Consider the following 22,475-nt stretch of genomic DNA (forward strand, 5'->3'; position numbering starts at 1 on the left):
ACTCTCCCGGTTTCCAGCTTTGTTACCTCCTGGCTGTGTCATCTTGGTCAAAAGCAGTCCCTATGTTTAAGGCTTTGCATTTTCATCATTTCTTATACTTATCCAATCTTGCTGGGTTTTTTGTTTTGTTTTGTTTTGTTTTTCTAAATAGAGTAAAAGTAGAGTTGTAGAGCAGGTATGGATTATACTCCACAATGCTATATTTTAAAAGTGATGTTTATTTTTCTAAAACAAACAAATTATGGTTGAGCTTCCAACTATCTAGTTAATGGTAATTTAAACACTTTTTTATGAAGTCCCTCCTACTCACCATGAGGTCTTAATCAAAACCATTCAAAGAAGCACCCTCTGGTTGTCCCTTTCTCATCAGCTGTGTCTCAATTTCAGTGTTACCTTCTCAGACAAGCTTCCCTGATCACTTTGCTAAAGCAGCCCTCCCAGCAACTCTATCACATTTACCTAATTTTACCTTTTTCTTAGCCATTATTAGTAGCAGAATTTTTTTTTTAATTTAGCTATGTGTTTATTCAGTTTATTTGTTTTTGTAATGGTTTATTGTCAGTATCCTCCTTACAGAAAGAGATCTGTTGTGTTCAATTCTGGGTTCCAGAGCCTAGGACAGAGCCTGACACTAACTGTCCCATGACTATTTATGCACCATATAGGGTAGTGTTACCCTGCCTATACCAAAGACTGGTTATATATATTATCATGTGTTATCTCCAGGGAGATTAGAAAAAGTGAGAGTCATGGAAGTCCAGCTGATCTTATCAAAGAAGAGAAAGAACCATTCACCATGAAGCTCACTCTGTACTCTCATTTTGCCCCTCCAAACCAACACCTGAGAAGTGCTTGTTGTGGATATCGGCCGTGAGGACACCACAGTTCTTCCCAGTGGGCCATCTTCCATGCTCCCTAAGTTGCCAACTGATGGTAGTTCATAGTGGTGTCGTGCTCCATTCACAGGTGAGCTGATATCTCTCTTCCCTTCTGTGTGTCCAGCTTTATTCCCCAACCACCAACGGAATATCACAGGTCCCCCTCCCAGATTCTCTCTCCACCAGCTTGCCCCATCGGATTCTGGCTGCAGTCTCTGCCTGTCTCAATTGGACTCTATGATGCAAGTCGACAGCGTCCATCAGATGGGTGGGAGCCACCAGCTCTATCAGCTTATTAGAAATTTGCCAGCAGATCTGAAACCCAGCTCTGTGTACAATTTAATTGAAACCTGTATTAAAATTTATTTCATAAACTCAGAAGGCAGCACTGTCCGATAAAAATAGAATGCAGTCATAAATGCAAGCCACATGTCATTTAAAATGTCCTAGAAGCCACGTTAAAGGGAAAAAAGCAAAAGTCATTTTAATATTTTATTTAACAAAGTATATCGAAAATAATATCTTTGTAACACTCAATCAAAATGAAAAAATTATCAATGAGATATTTTATGTTAGCTTTTTCCTACAGTCTTTGAAACCTAGTGTGTATCTTACATTTAAAGCACATCTGAGTTTCTAGTCATATTGTAAGTGCTCAGTGGTCACTTGTGGCTAGTGTCTACCATACTGGGCAGCTCAGGTTTAGAGCATATGGAAAAGTTTTAGAAGTCACACTGTGCAACCCCCTTTATCTTGCAAGAGACTTAGAGAGGTTTTATGATTTCCAAGAAGTCAAACAGCTAATCAGTAGCAGAGACAGGAGAATACTAAGAACCTAATGCTCATTTACATTCATTAAGTGCTGTTTTTCTTAACTTTGTCAATCCACTCTGCTACTAAAATATTCCTGTCTAAAAAATAATTCAGCATGTGTCAAAATAATCTGGACAGTTGTCTTATAGGCCTATAAAAGATGAGGTTTTTCCAGTTGAGTAAAACCTTCCTTATAATTGGTTTTTGATAAATATATCTCTCTGCATTCAATCAATTACAATCATTCTAATTTTTTTAAAAGAATGTAACTAAAATTTTCAAATAAGAATCTTCGATTGATAAAAAAGAAGAATCGGGAGTAATGTTTATCCAGCTCCTCACTGTGTGCTAAGCCCAGTGCTCAGTGGTTTTCAGCATCATCAGTAATTTCTGCAGCAACTTGATTGGAGATGATTATTATCCTTTTTAAAGATGAGGTAATTGCATTTAGTGAGAGTTAAGGAATTATAAAACTAATAATAATGACAAAATAAATCACATGGCCAGTGAGTAACACTTTAGTCAGGAATAGCACTTGAACTCAAACTTTGGCCCTGACTCCCAAGCCAGTGCTCTCTCACTCCACCACTCAGCCCCCACAGTTATCTAGTAGTCTGCTGAGTTGAGATACATGGAGCTTTTACTGTGATATAGGTCCAAAAGGTTATTTCCACTGGGTCTTGTCTATTGTTCCACTAGAGGCAAACATTTTCCATGGAATCAACTCATTCCATATTCCATTGAGATCAGTTGCAATTCTAGCCCATGGCTCCTTTTGCAGCAGGCTAATTTTCATCTGCTGATGGGCTATTTCATAGTCGTATGCAATATTGAATTCTACTTCAAATACATTTGTTAATTCTGAGGTCAATAAGTCAAGCACCTTGTCCTTTAGACCTGTTCCTCTAGCCTCACATGCATAACAATATGACAGTCACGTAACATTTCTCTGAATTAATGCCATTCAGTTTGACCTGCCGTACATTCATTTCTAAAAATATGTACTGAATCTACTTCCCCCATTAACTTCAATTATCAAATCTGAGTTATATTCATGTGGGAAAACGTTTGAAACTCCCCCTCCAAAAAAAAAAACATTTTATGATTTTAGCATTCAATCAGTTACATTCCTTGCTCCTGTTGACTCACAGTCCTTACGCATTTGGCCCATTTATACAATTCCTGCAAGATACTAGCCATGCCTATAGGGCCTTCGGCTCTAATTTATGAGCACATCAACATTGCAGATTGCTAATTGCATGGCTGGGTTACATGTTAGGGCAAGTATACAGGTGTTTAGAGAACCAACAAAGCAGGATTTCTTTTTCCAGATATGAGCCTCTGACTTCAGCATGCATGTAAGTTTAGTGTTTTAAAAGGATTGTTTTTATTTAAAATTAGTTATTGGGGGGGTCACCATATTTTCAGTGTTAACATTCTTCTAAAAAGCATGATCTTGTCAGGGTCTGGCTGACTCTCATTTTGATGGTGTTATCAATTACTTCACAGAGTTTATATACATGGTCAAGTAGAAAAATTAATTATACAACAACTGCAAATATTTAGAACTCCATAACAACAAGAATGACAACCACAGCTACTGCTGAACACTATATCTGAGGCACGGTGCTAAATTCTATGTCAGCTTTATGTCTTTTAATCACACATAGAAACTTTATGAAGTAAGACTCTATATTATCCCCATTTTTAGAGGTGAGCAACATGACATTTTGAGAGGTTGAACAATTTGCTTAAAGTCACATGACATATGTTGAGTTTTGCCTGTTTTCAATGAGCACAAACAGTCCCGTATTTGGGAATGTTTGGTTGACTAACTGGTAAACAAAAAATCAAGGCATAACTGCCAAATAAAAAGAAGAAGAAATGAGTAACAAAATGAATAACATTTTACTACCTCCTAACCTGAAGTATGGAAGAAAAGCAAACGACGTCTTCTGTGGCTCCATTGGGACACATTCCTACTAGTATTTCAGGCCAGTACTGAGCCCTGAGCCCAGTTGGGTCCTTCAGATACATAGGTATAAACAATGCTAAGCTAGAACGAGCCAGCTATGTTGATACTGTATCTACCTTCAACAGTTCCAAAGTTTTGCAAAGATCTCAGCAGTTGTATTAGCTGATTTTCTTTTTTAGTTGCAAATATATTATTCCTGTTTGAAGTAGAAACAATACATCACAGAGAATAAAGCTGGGGAGTGCTTTCTTTTGATCCAGTGCTATGTTGAGCAGTCTTGTCCACTCCTCCCACATAAAATTTCTGAGCTGAAACAACTTCTAGGACTTCCAAATTCTGATCCATGGTGTTTCTACATACTGCCATGGGGAGGCCACCTAATTTGTGTTTGTCGTAGTTTCTTTCTCTATAAAAGGAGCACAATTATACTCTATCTCAATGGAGATCATAAAGTTAGAACTTTGCTTACCCTTTGAAGATCAAGGCATCCAAAATAGCTAATAATTATCTGGTAAATTGGTGAATGTGTTTTCCTATATGAAGTACTAAATGATCTTTAATTACTCTTTCTACTTCTTCCTCATCCCTCACTTAAGCATAATGTTCTGGCTGGTGCAGAATATGTTTGTTTACAAAGGAAAGCTAATTCAGAAAATGGACTATAATAACGGGGTCTTACACTATCTAGATCTATGTAATCCACTTTTATCCACAGGTAAAACCTGCTGTTAATAATGGCTTTGGTGATAAGGAAGTAATTGATGAGCCTAATCTGTTATTCTCAGGTGATTCGTGAAGAGTTATGATTTTACAGTTTTACAGGGAGCATGGGTATTCTAATCTACTTTTAAGATGGTCTTTTCCCCCTTCAATTTATGGTGAAGTCTCCAAATAGTCAGGGCTTTCAGTACTTAAGTCACCCTCCAAAGTCAAGCTGGATACATTTGGATATGTTATGACCCACTTGACATGACCCATTATTAATTTGCTACGTTATGGAATGTTCTATGAGTTCATTTGGATTTAGGGAGTTTGTATTAATTTTACATGATGCAAAGTGTGTGACCCAGAAGGAATTTGACTGGTATCCTACCAGCAATGGATAAGATACCAAGGTCATGCATCCAGGCTTTTCTTTTGAATAGTGATGGTAACCTGAGAAACATGGCCCTCAGCAGCAGCAGCAACACAAAAGCTAAATTTCTAATAAAATATCAGGGATTCTACTTGTCTTCTTCAATTTGAAGAAATAATTTTGGACCAGTTATTTTAATAACAAAATTACAATGTAAATTCAATAATTATGACCAAGTTTTTAGTACATCAAATAAAATAGAAAAAAAAACAGTTAATATTGCAGATGGGACTTTAGATGGATTTAGCATATGTGGATGAGACTTAATTTGATGTAGCATGTGAAATTTGACCTCCAAAATAAATTAAATATTTTTCTTAACCTTAAAACTCCTAAAAAAGAATGAGATAGTTTCTTTAAAAAGCTTTTATATAACCACAAGTAAAACAATATCAGGAGAAAATTTTAGTGACATTTAAAGCTAATTACGCTGAATTAGGAAACATTTTTTCAGTATGAAAAATAATATAATTGTATCAATAAATACATGAAAAATTGTCTCAAATATATATACTAAAAGGTTAATGTTTTTGCAAAAAAAAATGTGTTCTAAAAGGATCCAAACTTAAACTTAATATTTAATCTTTAAATAATCAATCTAAATGTACAAGTGTAAAATAGTTCAACTAATTATTCTGTATTAACATTAAAGAATATGTTATAGTCATTGAAAAAATCCTGAAGTAATTTTCATGAGAAAATGTTAAATAAGAATGAAAACTAAATGTATCTCATGAGCCAAAATATTTTATTGAATCTGTGTGTGTGTGTGTGAATCTAAGAAAAACAAAACAAAGAATGTTAACAGAAGCTATTCTGGGTGGTAGAATTATGAGGTCCTTTTACTTTCTTATTCTATGAAAATTTTCTAAATTTGCTGTGAATGAACATGTACCACAATTATACATTTTAAAAATAATCATAAAGATTTATATGAATGCTTCTTGATGTGTATGAAGATGTGTGTTATGTAATATTCAAGTTCCCAGAAAAGGTCAGATATTTCTTGTACACATTTTTCCATTATTCACAATTACTAAGTCACCAAGACCCATCCCGAAAATGGTAGCTGGGCCATCCAAGGCCAAGTATCCAAGGCAATACATTTTAAGAGACCTTTGAGAAAAAGAAATCTCATTTAGGATTTTGAGAACTCCTGTCACCATTGTAGGATGGCATTTCTTTCTTGTAGGAAGCAGATGTGAATAAAGACTATGACAATAGTTTATTTTAAAAATAATTCTCAATGTCTCTTCCAAAAAATCAAATACATACCTTCATTGAAAGCAGCGAACACATGCCAATTTCATTAAGTTTCTTGTTTTTGAAGTCTGCTTACTTATTCTTTTGGTATATGTTTCCTTACAAATAAATTGTAGAGACACTTTCACCTTTGTAAACCAATCAAGGCAAAAGAAAGTTATAAATGGCTATTATTGAGGCCCATATTTTTGACTCAAGGGAGGTAATAAAAGTTATCAAACTCCCACCCCTCCCTCATCTCATTGGTTTCCCATCAGAAACACTCCCTTGGTTTTCCCCAGGGGAACTTGGTTTTCCATTGCATGTGAAGCTCCTTTGCATCACACTTACTAAGCTCCTGATGCCAATTCTGAGGTTCAGGATTATTTGTCCATCAAAACATCTTAACTTTGAAGAGGGCTGCAAAAGGTGAGGATAATATCTGAATTTTGCTTGATATAGCACTTGGTAGAGAATAAGAGAGAGCAAATTTCTTTTCCAATTTCTGTCTGATAATGTACTGTAATATCTTTGTCATTTTAAAGAAAGGGTTATTTACTTTACAGTTTTGCACTACATAGGAAGGTATGATTGATTTTTGTTCAATTCCAAAATGGTTTTGCAAGTTCTAGTATTATTCTGGAAGATGCTAGAAACCAAGGAGATCAGTATGGCAGGTCGGGCAAAACCGTGGGAGAAAATCTAGAGAGCAGGTGATATTTGGGATACACAATGTTTGACACAGAGTGTTTGATAAATGTTTATTAAATGGATGAACGTGGACAGGCCTCATTGTGTTTCCTGATAATCATGGTTCCAGTGTTTATTATCAGCCCACTCCCCCACAATCTACACATACTCTTTTGGGAAAAGGCGAATAAAGCAAAGTGAAATAGTCCAAGTTTCATTCACTTGGACTGGGTTAAAGGCAGAGCTCCAGTTCACAAAGGGCACTGGAGTACTAAGCTGGGAAACATGCAAAATCTCTTCTTATCAACTAACCCACTGAGGAATGAAGACAACAAAGGCTCTGCCTCTAAGGCAACTAAGGAAACCCTACCTCACCATACAATAAGATTGGAGTCACCAATACATTTCCAGACCTGCCCAGGGTGAATTCTGTCTCTGGTATTTGTAGCAATCCATCAGGATAAGAAAACATAGTTCAGGTCAAAGTTTTGCTAATATAAACCTCTTGATATGGTTAAAGTTACATGGTCTTCTCAGAAGCCAAAGGGGATAACTCAAAGAATGTGCTGACCTGCAGTTTTTCAAATGAATGGTAAAGCTCTTCAGGTAAGTAAATTTAGTTTTTGTATATATTTGTCAGAATTTATTTTTTATTCATCTCAGAAAGAATAAAAAGTAAAGTCCAGTTTGTTTGTTTATTTGCTCTCTAAATTTTTCCTATGACTTTGATCTTTAGATATGGAAATAACGATATAAAAATAAACCATAGCAATCAGAGCCTTTCCAGTGCAAGGCTAATTTCTGAACAGTTGTAAAACAGCTTTGGAAATGGCATTCACTGTTTCAGATATGTGTCTATGTATAGTATGGGAATATTTTCAACAGCTCTCTGGAAACTGAAAGAGCTAAAATTTTGAAAAACGCTTAACTTAAATCAGGTGGGTATTTCTGTGCAATTAAAACCCAACTTATTTTTTTAATGTATTGAAAGACTGAAACTTATCATATCATGTCTGAATGCTTATACCATGAGCATTTGTTCAAAAAGTAGATTGTCTTTAGGAGATGAAGACCTGGGAGGACAGTTTGCCATCTCTCATAATCCTCCTCATAAAATAGATCAAGAGCAAGGAAGTGTAATTCACATCGTAAATTTGGCAACACATATAAACCAATTCTCTAACCTTATTACTACACAGTGGAGAAATGACACAAGCAGAAATAAGCACTAGCTTTATTTACTCATGTTCATTATAATCTAATGAGACAATAAAGTCAGCATATCAACAGATAATTCCATTTCTTACATCATAATAATATGTTCACGCAGATAACAGAAGCTTTTGTTTCACAGTGCAACTGCTATAAGTTAAATTGATTCAATTTAATTAACAAGCATTTATTCAGCGCCTACCTATGCTCAGCACTATACTAGGCATATGAGAGAATTAAAGTTATAATCCCTGCTCATAGGAAGCTTATAATCTGGATAGGAAAGATAATCAATACATATAAGAAACAATAAAGAACCATTACAAATCACAGGAAAATCAATAAAATAATAAACTCTAATAAAGTCTATCAAAGAAATGATACAAGTGGGAATGAAAGCTAATCTGGAAAATTTGACCACAGGCAGTAAGTCTTGAATTTGGTATGATGGAAGTGAATAGCACATGGATTGGCATAGGAACAGAGTGATCATTCTATAGCCATTTGGATATTGAAAAGAAGAAACTCAAAGACAGGGGAATAAAAATCAGCAAGTCATTTACAGGGAATGGCAGGCAAATTGGCTTACCTCTGGAAAAGGACACTATGAGTTAGGAGATGTAATTGACGTCACACAGCAAGGCTGGCTAAGGGCATTAACTGTTACCATTCAAAGTCAATTTAAACTTTAAATAAATAATAATGCTTAAACACATCTATAAACTGAAGTGCCCCCCTCCCCCAAAAAAAGTGTGTGTTTTCCTAACCTTAACAAGCAGCAAAGAAAAAAATATAGACTATGGGAATCTAAGCTCAGGAGATGTGATCAATGGGGGTCAGATGATCAAACTGTGATGAAATAGCAATCACTTATGATGTCATTTAAAAAAACAGAAAAATCATAAAGAGTTGAGCTGTCTAAGACCCATGTACCTCCTCAAGGTCAGAGACATTCAACCCTGTGCTAATCAGGCCCCTAATTCACTTAGGATATTTCTGCAGAAAACAACATTTTATTTCATACTAAATCCAGCAGCAAATAGAAAGATCTTGGGTGCGTATTTGTGGAGGTCGTGGATGGAGAGACAGGTAGAAAAAAAAAAAGAGAGAAAACAGGGTGTTGGTTTCAAAAAGTGAGTTAATAAATGCTTATAATGAATAATTATGAAGCTATGTCTAAACTTGAAAAAAGAGTGCAAAGCAGTACCGCTCCCAGGCCAAGAAAATGAAGGCAGAAGAAACATATAAAATGAAACTCCGTAAGGAGCCAAAGGTTTTAAAATGAACCCATTAAGTAAACCCATATTGCTGAATTACATCCTCTTTTAAACTCAATTTGTTAAGAGAAAAATGTCAAGAAAACGAGTCAGGGGAGACAATAACAGTGCGACCAAATCCTTAATTTGAAAAAGGTGGAGATCTTCCATTTCGAACTGGTGATGCCTTATTGACCAGTATGACCTTGATAATCCATCAGGGATAGAACAGGGGAATAGCATAATGCGTGTTCTCTGGGCCTTCACATATGTCATTGTTTTTAAGCAGCAAGGTGAGGAATACTTCTGAGCCCCCAGCACATCTATGAACGTTACTGGCCACCAGCAGCTGCAGCTGTTCAAAACAAACAAACAAATAAGATAAAGAAGAAGCAAATAAAAACTTTGGTTTCAGTGTACTTAATCGCTCTGAATGAGATACCCTGAAATCTTTATCTTCCAAATGTGCTTCAGATTGCATTTTTATATTCAAAGTATACTTCATTTCTTATTTTACAAAATTCTTCCAAATTCTAAAGACAAGAGAATGAAAGTCCTGTTCTTTTTGTAACATTTATTCATTACTGCATATGTAATTAAAATAGAAATTTATTCCTTTCAAATATTTCCAATAAAATAATTCCTTATAAAAAATAATTTGTCAGTGTCCAGCAGATATTTGGTAGATATTTATTGAGTGACTGTTATGTATAAGGTTCTGTATTAGTATTAACTCCTGACTTAACAACTATAAATAAGATATAGTCTCTGCCTTCACAAAGGTTGTATGTATTTCTAAGGACAAATTATGGGACAATGTCAGGTAAGTAGCATGCTATAGCATTATATCATTATTTAAACAATAGAGATAGTAATAAGCCTTAACTATAATTCAGATCAAGAAATGAGAACTTTTCACTCACCACTCTAAACCTTACATAATGTTAAGTTATAGTCATAATTTAGAGCAAATACAAAAGCACAGCAGATACATGTGACATACATGATTCCAACTATTTGGTGTTTACATGAGACTTATTTTGGTTTTAAGGACACACATAGACTAAAAGTGAAGGTATGGAAAAAGATATTCTACGCAAACAAAAACCAAAAGCAGGGCTAGCTATACTTATTTCAGACAAAATAGATTTTAAGCCAAAAACTATAATAAAAGACAAAAATGAACATTATATATTGATAAAAAGGGACAATTCACCAAAAGGAAATAGCTATTGTAAATATTTACATACCCAACATCAGAATATTTATATATTTATGTAAATATGTAAAGCAAATATTAACATCTGAAAGGAGAAATAGACAGTAATACAGTAAGAGTAAGGGGCTTCAAAGTCCTATTTTTAACAGAGTCCAGACAGAAAATCAATAGGGAAACATTGAAATTAAATTCCACATTAAACCAGATTGACTTAACAGACATATACAGAACATTTCATCCAACAGCATAACAAACGTTCTTCTCAAACACACATAAAACCTTCTCCCAAATATATCATATGTTAGGCCACAAAACAAATCTTAATAAATTTAAGAAGATTTAAATCATATCAAACATCTTTTCCAACCACAATAGTATGAAACTAGAATGCAATTACGAGAGGAAAATTGGAAAATTCACAAATATGTAGAGACTAACCAACATGCTTCTTAACAACCAATAGGTAAAAGAAGGAATAAAAAGGAAAATCAAAAACTATCTCTAGACAAATGAAAGTGGAAACACAACATAATAAAATGTATGAAATCTAGCAAGAGCCATTTCAAGAGAGAATCTATAATGACAAATACCTACATTATAGGGAAATAAAAGATATCAAATAAACAACCTAACTTCATACCTCAAAGAACTAGAAAAAGTAAGAACATACTAAGTCCAAAGTTAGCAGAAGGAAAGAAATGAAAAAGAGCAGGTTGGAAATAAAGACTAAAAATGCCTCTTGATAAAAGATAAAAAATAAATAAAATAAAATAAAATAAAATAAAACAACAGTAAAGAGAGTTGTGAAATCACAAACACACACATGGTAAAAATAAAGACTAAAAGGACAATAGACAAGATCAATAAAACTATGAGCTGTTTTTTGAACATATAAACAAAATTGACAAAACTTTAGCAGGACTAAGGAAAAAAGAGAAAGGACTCAAATAAAATTAAAATGAAGAGGAGGCATTACAACTGGTAACACAGAAATACTAATGATCTTAAGAAACTACTATGAACTATACGCCAACAAATAATATAACCCCCCCAAAAATGAATAAATTCCTAGAATCATACAACCTATCAAGACTGAATCATCAAGAAATAGAAAATCTGAACAGATCAATTGCTAATAAAAAGATTGAATCTATAATCAAAAACCTTCCAACAAAGAAAAACCCAGGAACAGATGGCTTCACTGGTGAATCCTACCAAACATCTAAAGAAGAATTAACACTGATCCATCTCAAACTCTTCCAAAAATTGAAGAGAAGGCTAAACTTCCAAACTCATGTTACAAGGCCAGCATTACCCTGATTCCAAAGCTAGACAAGGACACTACAAGAAAGAAAATGACAGGCGGATATTCCCTGATGAACACAGATGTAAGAATCCTCAACAAAATATTAGCAAACTGAATTTAACAGTGCTTTAAAAGGATCATATGCAATGATCAAGTGGGATTTATTTCTAGGATGCAAGGATGGCTCAAATAAATAAACATATTGCAAATCAATAAGTGTGATATACCACTTAACAAAATGAAGCATAAGGGCCAGCCAAGTGGCTTGTTGGTTGAGTTGGCTTGGGAGCACGAGCTCTGAGCAGCAAGGCCACCTGTTTGGATTCCATGTGGGCCAGTGATGCTGCGCCCTCTACAGCTAAGATGGTGAACAACAGCTCGACCTGGAGCTAGGCTGCTGTGGGTCGCCGGCATCAGCGTAGGCTGCAGTGGCACCCCAGTGGGCTGCCGTAAGCTACCATGAGTGGCCAGCAGCCAGCGTTAGTGGCTGGCAACCAGCGTGAGCTGCCATGAGCTGCTGTGAGCAGCCGTCCAATGGCTGGCAACAGATCTGCCTCACCCAGGAAGAGCACAATGATCACAATACCAACATGGACCAGTGAAGCGACGTCCTCCACAACTAGACTGAAGAACCAAAGGACAGCAACTTGTCTGTTCCCCTTCCCCAATTCCCCAATAAAAATGAAAATCTTAAATAAATAAATAAATAAATAAATAAATAAATAAATAAATAAAGCATAAAAATCATATGATCACCTCAAAATATTCAGAAAAAGCATTGGACAAATTCAAATTCCTTTCATGACAAAAAACCCTCAACAAATTAGGCATAGAAGGGACATGCCTCAACATAATAAATGCCACATAGTCCATTGTTAACATCATACTCCATGGTAAAAAGTTGAAAGTTTTTCCTCTAAGATCAGGAATAAAACAAGGAACATCACTCTCATCACTTTTATTTAGCATAAGTACCAGAAGTCCTAGCCAGATTAATTAGGATAGAAAAAGAAATAAAAGACATCCAAATAAGAAAGGAAGAAGTAAAATTATCTGTTTGCAGATGACATAATATTATATATAGAAAACCCTAAAGAATCCACTGAAAACTGTTGGAACTAATAAATGAATTCATTTAAAATTGCAAAATATAAAATCAGTATACAAAAATCATTTGCATTTTTATATACTAACAATAAACTATCAGAAATAAAGAAATTAAGAAAACAACACCATTTGTACTACTATCAAAAATAATAAAATACTCAGGAATAAATTTCACCAAAGAAGTGAAATATCTGTACACTGAAAACTATAAAACATTAATGAAAGAAATTAAAGAAGACTCAAATAAATGGAAAGATATTCTATGTTAATGGGTTATAAGAATTGATATTGTGAAAATGTTAATACTACCAAAAGCAATCTACAAATTCAGTGCAGTCCCTATCAAAATTCCAATGGCATTTTTCACAAAAACAGAATAAAACTATCTTAAAGTTTATATGGAACCACAAAAGACTACAAATAGCCAAACAATCTTAAGAAGAAGAAAGCTTGAGGTATCACACTTCCTAATCTGAAACTATATTATAATACTATAGTAATCAAAACAATATAGCCTTGACATGAAAACAGACACAAAGATTAATAGAACAGAATAGAGAGCCCAGAAATAAACACAGGTATATACGGTTAATTCATTTTTGAGAAGATGCCAAGAATATACAATTGGGAATAGATAATCTCTTCAATAAATGGTGTTTGGAAAATTAAGTGTTCTCACCAAAAAAAAAAAAAAGTAAATATGTGAGGTGATGATGTGTTAATTAACTCGGTGGTGAGAATGCTATCATAATGTATATGTTTATCAAGTCATCACATTGTACACTTTAAATGTATTATAATTTTGTTTATTAATTATACCTCAATAAAGCTGAAAAAATTTCAGTGCAATTAAACAAGTAGCTTAATGATGAAAAAAATAATCTAAGACCAACAAAATCTAAGGGTACAGCTGCATTATTCCTGCTGCCATAAGGTTAGCCAACATGAAAGGAGGGCAGTGTTCAAAGAACCACAGAAAAATGCAACTCAGCCCTGATGGCTTCTAAATTTAGGGTAAAACGTGGCCTGGAGTCATACATGCTCCTCTCCAGTTCATGTGTGTGGACTGATAAAAAAAAATTTTTTTATTTAAACCAAGTTGATTTCAGTTTTTCATTACTTACAGAGAGGAAAAAAGCCCTATGACCATAAATGGTTTTATAGTTAGGAAGGAGGGGAAAGTTGAAAAAGATTTTCACTGAACTTCTTAGGCATCACTTTTCCATGTGGAATCCAAAGCATACCAGTAATTCTGGCAAACAGAAATATGCCTCAGCCTAATGTTTTAAAAATTAATGAGACTAAAAAGAAAGAAAAGTTAATGAATGAGGAAAGGCTTTGACCATCAATGATGGTGAGCTCAGAGGACCCTCATGGGATCTTCCCAGGGTATCCTTTTATGTATAAAAATGGTCAAAATGGGCAAGAGAGAGTCTCCATTTGTATCTGCTATTTGCATATGACTACATGGATTTTTTTTTCATCTTCTGTCAACTTGCGACATCACTTTTCTATCACTACTTCTAAGTTTACATTCTTGAATTTTTCGTTGTCTTTTCTTTCTCCCAACTAAACAACTAAACCCCCTGGATATGATGCCTGAGAATGGCCAAAAAGGTGGACAGAAGGAATGTGGAATCATTTGCTTAGGAAAATAATGCCACTGTGCACCGAATGCCCCATTTGGGTGGGGGAAAAAAAAAAAAAAGAGAAGCATACTGTTTGTAGGGAAAAAAGATTGCAAATATATTTCCAACCTGCTCGTGCAGCTGCCATTTTCTTGTTTCGCAATTTGTTCTCCAAAGCTTGCTACACAATGAAAATAGGAGAGAAGAACATGAGATTTCCTGATGTTTTCTACTATTTGGCATTAATAAAGACAATATTTCTAAAAACTACATTGTGTCTTACCTGTTTCATCTTCTTTTTTAGTTCCTGGTTTGCTGCCTTCTGGCCACTTACAGAAGCATTAAGATAATAGATGGTCAACCTGAATTTTAAAAAATAATAAACTTTATGGTGTTTTTCAGTTCAAGATTCCTCTTAAATTTACATTAACTGAATCATAAAATGTTGGCACTAGAGTAGACTTGAAGATATTTTCTACTTGGAACCTCTTATTTTGTAGATAAAAGACTGAATCAGGGATAGACCTAGGTAAAGAAGCACACTCAGTTCCACAGTGACTAGGGGCGGACCTGGGAAATTGTACCCCAAAGCTCTTTCTCCACGGCCAGGGACTCTGTCTATTGTACCTCATTGACTAATTTTAGATTCTTCTTGTAAATGTATTAACATCAGCTTAAATTATAACTAAAAGTAGCATTTTAAATTGATGCTAATGGCTTCCAAGAGAATGGAATTACTGAAGCTTAGGGAATGTGTCGAATAAAATGGAAACTTACTTTCTGCCTAAATTCCCTCACAGTCCTAGTTAATTAACATGATTTGTTTTTGCATAGGATGTATTGTTTGCATTTCTTCTTCCTTCAGAAAGAAAATGGTTTGTAAAATAATATTCTTGGCTTTTAAGTGACATTTACATTTCTAAAAAGAGAAAATTCCAGCCAAACATTGCTGCAAAAAAATCAATATGTCCACCTTCACTTAAAGCAAAACAAATAAACAAAGAAAGAAAATGTGCAGTTCAAAAAAAAAAAAAAGGTAACTGGCATTGCTCTTGGTTGCAAATAACTGGATACTGAACACATTGCCTTTACTCACCAACATGCCAGATTACATCCTTTATGAGCCATCTGCTGCTAGCAACACAATTGTTGAGATGGTTTAGCTGAGTTTGTTTAAGCTCTTAAATGAGTGGCAGGAGTCTGAATGAAACTACATACATAAAAGCATCTGGTGCAATATCTGGCATGAAGTAGGTGCTCAATAAGTGTGTGTGTGTGTTTGTGTGTGTGTGTGTGTGTGTGTGTGTTATGAGGCTTTTCTTACAAAAATGCCTGGATTTGGGGGATGCACTCAAACACCTCACAAGTCAATTGCAGACTTGGAATTCTCTATTTATCCATCACTTTTGTCTGCCTTGTGTTGCACCCTAAGTGAATATTTGTTATAAGTCATTTTTTAGTCTCCAGAGGAATAAAACTACCTGCAGAGAACTACCCTAAACTCTACTCAGTTACCAAAAACCACCTAAGCTGATTTGAATATAACCCATTCGGGAAATCCAAAACACTAGTAACATGTAACATTCTGTAATTAAAGGTAATAAAAACCCAAGCCAATCGCCTGGGCCCCATAAAGTGGAAGATGAGACCTCAGGATTTGAAAAGTCAAATCAGCTATAAACTGAATTTGGGTTTTAAATCAGAACCTCAGAACAAAAATCAACCTTGTAGGACTCCTATTTGACCTTCTAGCCTGCCGGCTTTCCTCTCTAGACAGTCTGTATCAAGAGATGGTCTCCAGGGCAAATCTAACTCCCAGCCTGTTTTGTGAGGCCCATGAACTAAAACTGGTTTTTACACTTTTAAATGGTTATATAATAGTCTCACTTTTGCCTCTTGACCTACAAAGCCTAAAATATCTACTGTCTGGCCCTTTAAGAAAACTGTGCCCACCCCGGTTGTAGACCATACCTGCCAAGTGGCTCCCAGCCCGTTTGAACATGCCCACTCATTCTGAACTCAGTGTTTGGTGCTGCAAATGAAGAGGTGGGGGTGGGGGGTGGGGGGAAATGCAGAGGAACAACAGGTGGGAAATAAGAAAACATGGATTTGAATTAACTTATTAGCTATTTGATTTGGAGCGGATCTCCCATGTGTTGCCAATCATATGATCAGTGAGGCCAACTTCTTACTGTGGAAATGAAAGTGCACACATGAATAACGCCTGGAGCAAAGGCGGTGTAAGTTCCTCTTCCACCCTCCCAAGGCAGCTTATTAAATCTTTAATTAGTGGCGTTAGAACAATGCTGTTCCTTTGCTTAAAAATAAATCTGCCTCTCAATAAGTTAAGACAATAGTAATAAAATCTGACATTGAGTTTTATGTTTTGTTTAGTTTTGTTTTCAAACAAGACATCATTTATACCACTAAAGGGCCTTGGCTCTTAAAAGACACAGCATACTTAACAGGCTCTCCGAAGCCGCTATATCATGAAAGGGTGGAGAAGGAAAGTCCCTTCAAGGGCCATCGGGGGGAACATGCTGTGTCCTGCAGGTCATCGTCTAACATATCTGCACCAGTGGTTTACTATCAGACTGTAAATGCCACCCCACCGCGATCAAGGTTCTGTAATATATAATAGTAATCTGTTTTACTGTTTAATTATCCCTACAGGCTGTTAGCTCTTCCTCAAAGAATGTGCCTTGGTGTAAAGGGGTGAAAGTTGGGATTTACTGTCACAGTCCTACTAATACCATTTTGCTCTATCCTCACCTAGGCAAAAATCACTTCACCCCTCTAAGACAGTTTCTTAATTTATAAAATTGAAGAATGTAACACATACCTTCACTGACATGGCTCAGGACCATGAGCATCGCAAAGATGATGATAATAAATTGGCCCAGACCCCACTCATTTACTCTAAAACCCTGGGAGTTCTCTCCCTAAGGTTTTGTAGTTTTAGTTTTATTTAAATAAATCCAACCTCTAGTGTCAGCTTTGTTTCTAAAGGGTTTCAGACTTGCCCTCCTTGACTGACAGCAGTGGCAGTGCCAGACTTTCTATTTAGGAGGGTCTTGGGGAATGAAAGGAAGGCCTAGGGCACTTTTCATGTCTCTTCCATCGGTAGCATATATTTTTACTTAGAATGTAAGTCTATCTGTGGTGGCCAAGGATCAGAAGCCAGTGCAAATAATATGGGACTAAAAGCCCCCTCCCAAGCTCCCTCTGGATATCACCTATACCTTTGAAGGGATAGAGGAAGTGACCTTTCTAAGACCCTTCTGTTCCTCTGATTCTATTACTATGGACACACACTTATTGATCACCTTCTAGGAAAAAGGACAGGGTGATTTTTCAGACCCCTTAAGCTCTGAGCCCTAAAATATAGCCTATAGGGCCCCCAAGGGGGATATTAACTAAAGGTTCATCCCGTCTGTATATTCACAGCCATCTGCTTTATGGAACCAGAGGTGGAGGCCAGGCCGTGGGGGGACGATCGATGTGCTGATTAGATTTAGCATTTATGTTTCCCTTACTTTAGCTGTTTACTGATAATGATTTTGGTTACTTGGGAACAAATCTTATAATCCTAGGCAGGCAAAGATGCAGATGGCTGTGAGTTACATGCAGTAAGATCAGCATACAACTCATTAATTTTAGCCTCTCACGGCCATGTAATCGGCACTGAATTTGGTTAGATTACAGCGCAACCCTTAGAGAGAGTGGGAGAGCTGAAAAAGCTGAAACGTAAAAGGAGTCTGGAAGAACATTACAAAGGCTCTTGCTAGGAGGAGGGGAAAGCACATACACCATAACCAAAGCCACGGCAAGCATCAGTGCAGGGTTAGAAAGCTGTCTCAAGATCATTGCCATCCAGCTTGGGAAATCATTATCCAGAGTTTCTCCAATGACTTCGAACATCCTATTTTTGCCACTGCAGGGGGAAGGGAAGGAAGAGAAAGGGGAAGGAGAAAAGTTTATTTAAAACATATAAAAAACCATGGTTACAGCAAGAAAGCTAAAAATCTTTCTCAAACATTGTTGAAGCACACTTCCAGGTTAGGCATCACTCCTGATACTGCGACCTCACATTCGTATTGTCAACATATGGATATGAGAAATGTTATCCCAACATAAACACACCAACAAACCAGGTAGGAAATTCACCATAGAATTAGAAGACACAATTTTAAAGCTGTAATTCTAAGATTTTGATTGACATGTATTTTATCAATAGCTTATCAGTCAACCCCTTGGCCTGCTGTCCTTGTAGGAGAACACGCTCTTCGGGGTGAATAAACAGTGCACTCAGTTTTTTAATTAGCCTTGAAAATGAGCATAAGGGATAGTTTAACGGAATCAAATCCACAAATAATCCAATATATCTTTCCATGCAGTAGCTTCTATCTCATTTTCCACTAGACCTCTTTCATCAGGGCTATTAATAGGTAACCACACTGAATGTGGAGTCCTTTCTCTCTCAGTATTTCTTCTGGACAGGTCCTAAAAAGTACTAGCTCAGTTCCACTGTTAAGAAAATAAAATGGGAAGAGAAGGAAAATAAGCCTTTAAAGCAAAGGTCCTAAATGGTTGGTTTGTTCTCAACCCATTAAGATAAGAACCAGCCCTTATAAACTAGAAAAATGGGAATAAATGTCTCTCTTAATTTAGTATATAATATTCAAAATATAAAGTAATATCCATCATGCTGAGTTATTTTTTTCTGGTTATGAATACTGATTGTACTATGAAAAGATGTAATTTTCAGAAAAGTTACTAGGTTGGTTATCACCAAGTTTTATATATCATCAGAATAAAGGTTGGTGTAACACTTAAAATAATATTTTGCTTTCACTTTTGTTTTTTAAGTTTTAAACATTCTCAGCTACTAAATGAACATGACCCCTAAGCTCCAGATCAATTTTTCTTTCTCCTGAACTAATAATATCTTTCAACAGGCTGGGAGTGACTCCCAGTATCTTGTCAGGAGTCGCTGGGCTACAGAAGTGTAAATTCTGCTTCACAAATTATAGATCAACACACTAATTAGTGAGACCTGTGATACATAAGGGGGGAATGAGGTGTACAGACAATTTAAGATTATATCAACTATGCCACTAAGTTTTCCGTCCTAACTGACCATCCTTCCCCCTGGCCATATGGAATACAGCCCGAGCAAGAAGGTAAGCAAGGAGGAGAGAAGATAATCCACCCTCCCTTTTCCAGCCTGTTCATCTATCGCCAATGAATGTGGTTAGAATGTGGGGACTGGACAAAATAATCCCTACCTACAAAGTTCTTCTTTGCATCCCAGTGTATCCCAAATGCAAAGTCACTGGCATCTCTGGGGATTCTTGGGTGCCTTTTCCAGACCAGGTCTCTTACCTAGAGTCTGGATCTCTTAATTATACACAAACTACAGAAGCCAACTAAAAATCCCTGGCAATCTGTCACCTTGCAGCTGCCGACTCAATGCTCCTGCGCACTGATCCTTTGAAGCCATAAGGAAGTGTCTTGGAATGCTAAGACCCGAGGGAATGATCTCGGTAAAATTTATCAGGTGGTCTCGGAATACTGATGCCATCCCAGGGATCATAACGCATGTGTGAAAGCACAGCTGTGCTTAATCACACTGAGTTTCAGTGAAGCAGCTGCCAGTCTAAATGAATCAATTAACTGGGTATAGATATTCAAATTGACCTCTTTGTGACCGTGGTAAATAAAAGCTTTACGCCTGCCAGTATCAGGGCTCCTTCTCTCAGTCTACAGAGACCAGACGCCTGGCCAGCAGAAACTCTACTTTTGACTCTTGTGATTTCTTAACCCTTTGCCACCCCTCCTCAAGCCCCCCAGCCCTTGTCACGCGGTACGTGATAGCAATCCTTTTCTCTGTCAGGTTAGCCAACTTGTGCCACTTCACGCTATTCCCAGAAGTCATCACGTGAAACGCTACTACTGCACTTAACCTACAGTTTTCCTGTGGACATAGCTCCATCCTAATCCCTGGATTAGAAGAATCTCTGAGCAGGCCTGCCTTTCCAGCCAGACTGGAAGCTCCACAGGACCAGAATCTATGCCCAAGTTAACCCTGCACCTCATCTAGTGCTTAGGACACAATAATCAGTCATTCTTCATTCAATTCAAATTAATTGGCCAACACTCTACTGTTTTAGACTCAAAGAACTGAAAATATCCCCCACTTCTAGAAACCAGCTATATACTATTAAGAAAAATAAACACATCGAGTATAATTGCCAATGAGTAATATAATAGCAGTATCACAATATAATATAAACCTGAACATAATGTATGATCTCAGTGATTATTACTTTTTTAATCTTCATAAAAAGAAAACCAGAATACAAAATGCCATAATGTCAAGAGTTGTTATCTCAGGACTTTGGGGGGCCATGGGTAGTATTTATTTTCCTGTTAAAATGTTTCTACAGTTTCCAGGTTTTCTATGACAAACACATGGCATCTTTGTAGTAAGATGAAAATATATAAAGAATGTAATTACCATAATGTTAGCAGGGAGGTGTGTGAGAACCTAGAGAACTAGAAATTGTTGAGCATTACTAGTGAGGGAGTTGGGGGAGAAACACCAAATGTCAGGAAATATGGTGGAACAATTAGAAGAATTTCTTTCATCTGGACACCAGAAAAAATACATTTTTTAAATTGTTGAACTGTTTAAACAAATCCATTTAATAGTCAATTAGAACAATTTTCTGGTCAATTCACCCTCCCTAGCCAGCTCATATGAAACCAAAACAAGGTAGAAAATCTCATCAAATTGCTTTGCAGAATGGGTCTTCTAGGGTATGGTAGCTGCCTTACCTGAGAACATACCTGTATCCGGGCTCAATCGGCCATCGCTGTGGTGTCTCCATTAACCTACCTTATGTGCATATTTGCCAGTTTGCTGCCCACTCAGGAGCTAGGCAGGATCAGACACCCTTAACTACCTAGGCGGGCTGGGCAAATCCTCACAACCTTAGGGTCCCTAAGGATGGCACATCATGAGGCTCCTGCTAACATATGCTTTCTCACCCTTGTCTAGGGCAGAACAACCCTTTCAAACTTTAAGTCCAAACAAACAGAGTGTACATTCTGCTCCAAAATGAGGACACTAACAGGAAAAATAGACTATCTAAATAGGATAGAGATAACCCCTTTCCCAATTCTCCACTGAAAATATTTAAATTTCCTTTATCTCAAAATACTGATATATATGTAGTAATTTTGCCTAAGTTTACCAATTAGGAAACACATGGTCAAAATCAGATATTATGCCTTAGAAACAATTTTTTTTCCATTATAATCATAGTAACTCAGTGTGATATAAAGAAAGGTAAACGAGTTAGGGTTCAAAAAGATTAAAATTGTACAGTTATTGTACATGTCTACCTCAATGATATTTTTGACATGAATGCACCTGTATAACCACCACCCAGTTCCCTGTGGACATTATGAGGTTTCCCTTGCAGACAACTAAGTTCCTTTGATACATTTTTCTGAAAAGGATCAACTTCCAATTAAGAGTCAAAAGCACACCTAAAACTTATCCTAGACATTTAGTTGTCTGGGTAACTTGCAGTTAACAGACATCTCTGAATGGCTTATCTTTTGAACTTTGTACTCTGAGATTAATCAAAGATTTATTAGGACCAATCTCCTTCAAGAATGCAATTTCCTATTTAGTCTCCAGATGTCACTGTCTGCATTATTTATTTCAGCCCACTGGGTGGGTGGGGGTTGGACGGGAGGATGAACAGGACTTGTCAACATCAGCTTCCTGAATTAAAGAACTCCAGCAGTTTTTGCCCTACCAGGTGGCTTAACATTTTCTTTCTTTCCTTTCCAGCAAAGCAATAATAACTCAGATTATTATTAGAGTGAAAAAATGCTTCTTTTTTACTTAAGTCAATGGGCAACAAACCTTTTTGACTTTAATGTAATGACTTGGGTCTGACAGCATGATGGGGAAATGACATGTGGCCATTATGGCATC

At 36.3% G+C, this 22,475-nt stretch overlaps 1 protein-coding gene across 3 annotated transcripts in view; it reads right to left on the minus strand.

The window, feature by feature from the left end:
- Positions 1 to 7,945: 7,945 nt before the first annotated feature.
- Positions 7,946 to 22,475, minus strand: part of TMC1 (transmembrane channel like 1) — a 219,104-nt gene continuing 204,574 nt past the window's right edge. For all 3 annotated transcript variants that reach the window (XM_019650663.1, XM_019650665.1, XM_019650662.1), the window contains 4 exons: positions 18,270 to 18,395; positions 14,745 to 14,823; positions 14,591 to 14,642; positions 7,946 to 9,556 (listed from right to left, as the gene is read on the minus strand). In XM_019650663.1, coding sequence (XP_019506208.1) covers positions 9,534 to 9,556; positions 14,591 to 14,642; positions 14,745 to 14,823; positions 18,270 to 18,395 — 280 coding nt within the window. In that variant the 3' untranslated portion in view covers positions 7,946 to 9,533. The remainder of the gene's footprint in view (positions 9,557 to 14,590; positions 14,643 to 14,744; positions 14,824 to 18,269; positions 18,396 to 22,475) is intronic.

Source organism: Hipposideros armiger, unplaced genomic scaffold (assembly GCF_001890085.2).
Source record: "Hipposideros armiger isolate ML-2016 unplaced genomic scaffold, ASM189008v1 scaffold_144, whole genome shotgun sequence".
NCBI classification, from domain to species: Eukaryota; Metazoa; Chordata; class Mammalia; order Chiroptera; family Hipposideridae; genus Hipposideros; species Hipposideros armiger.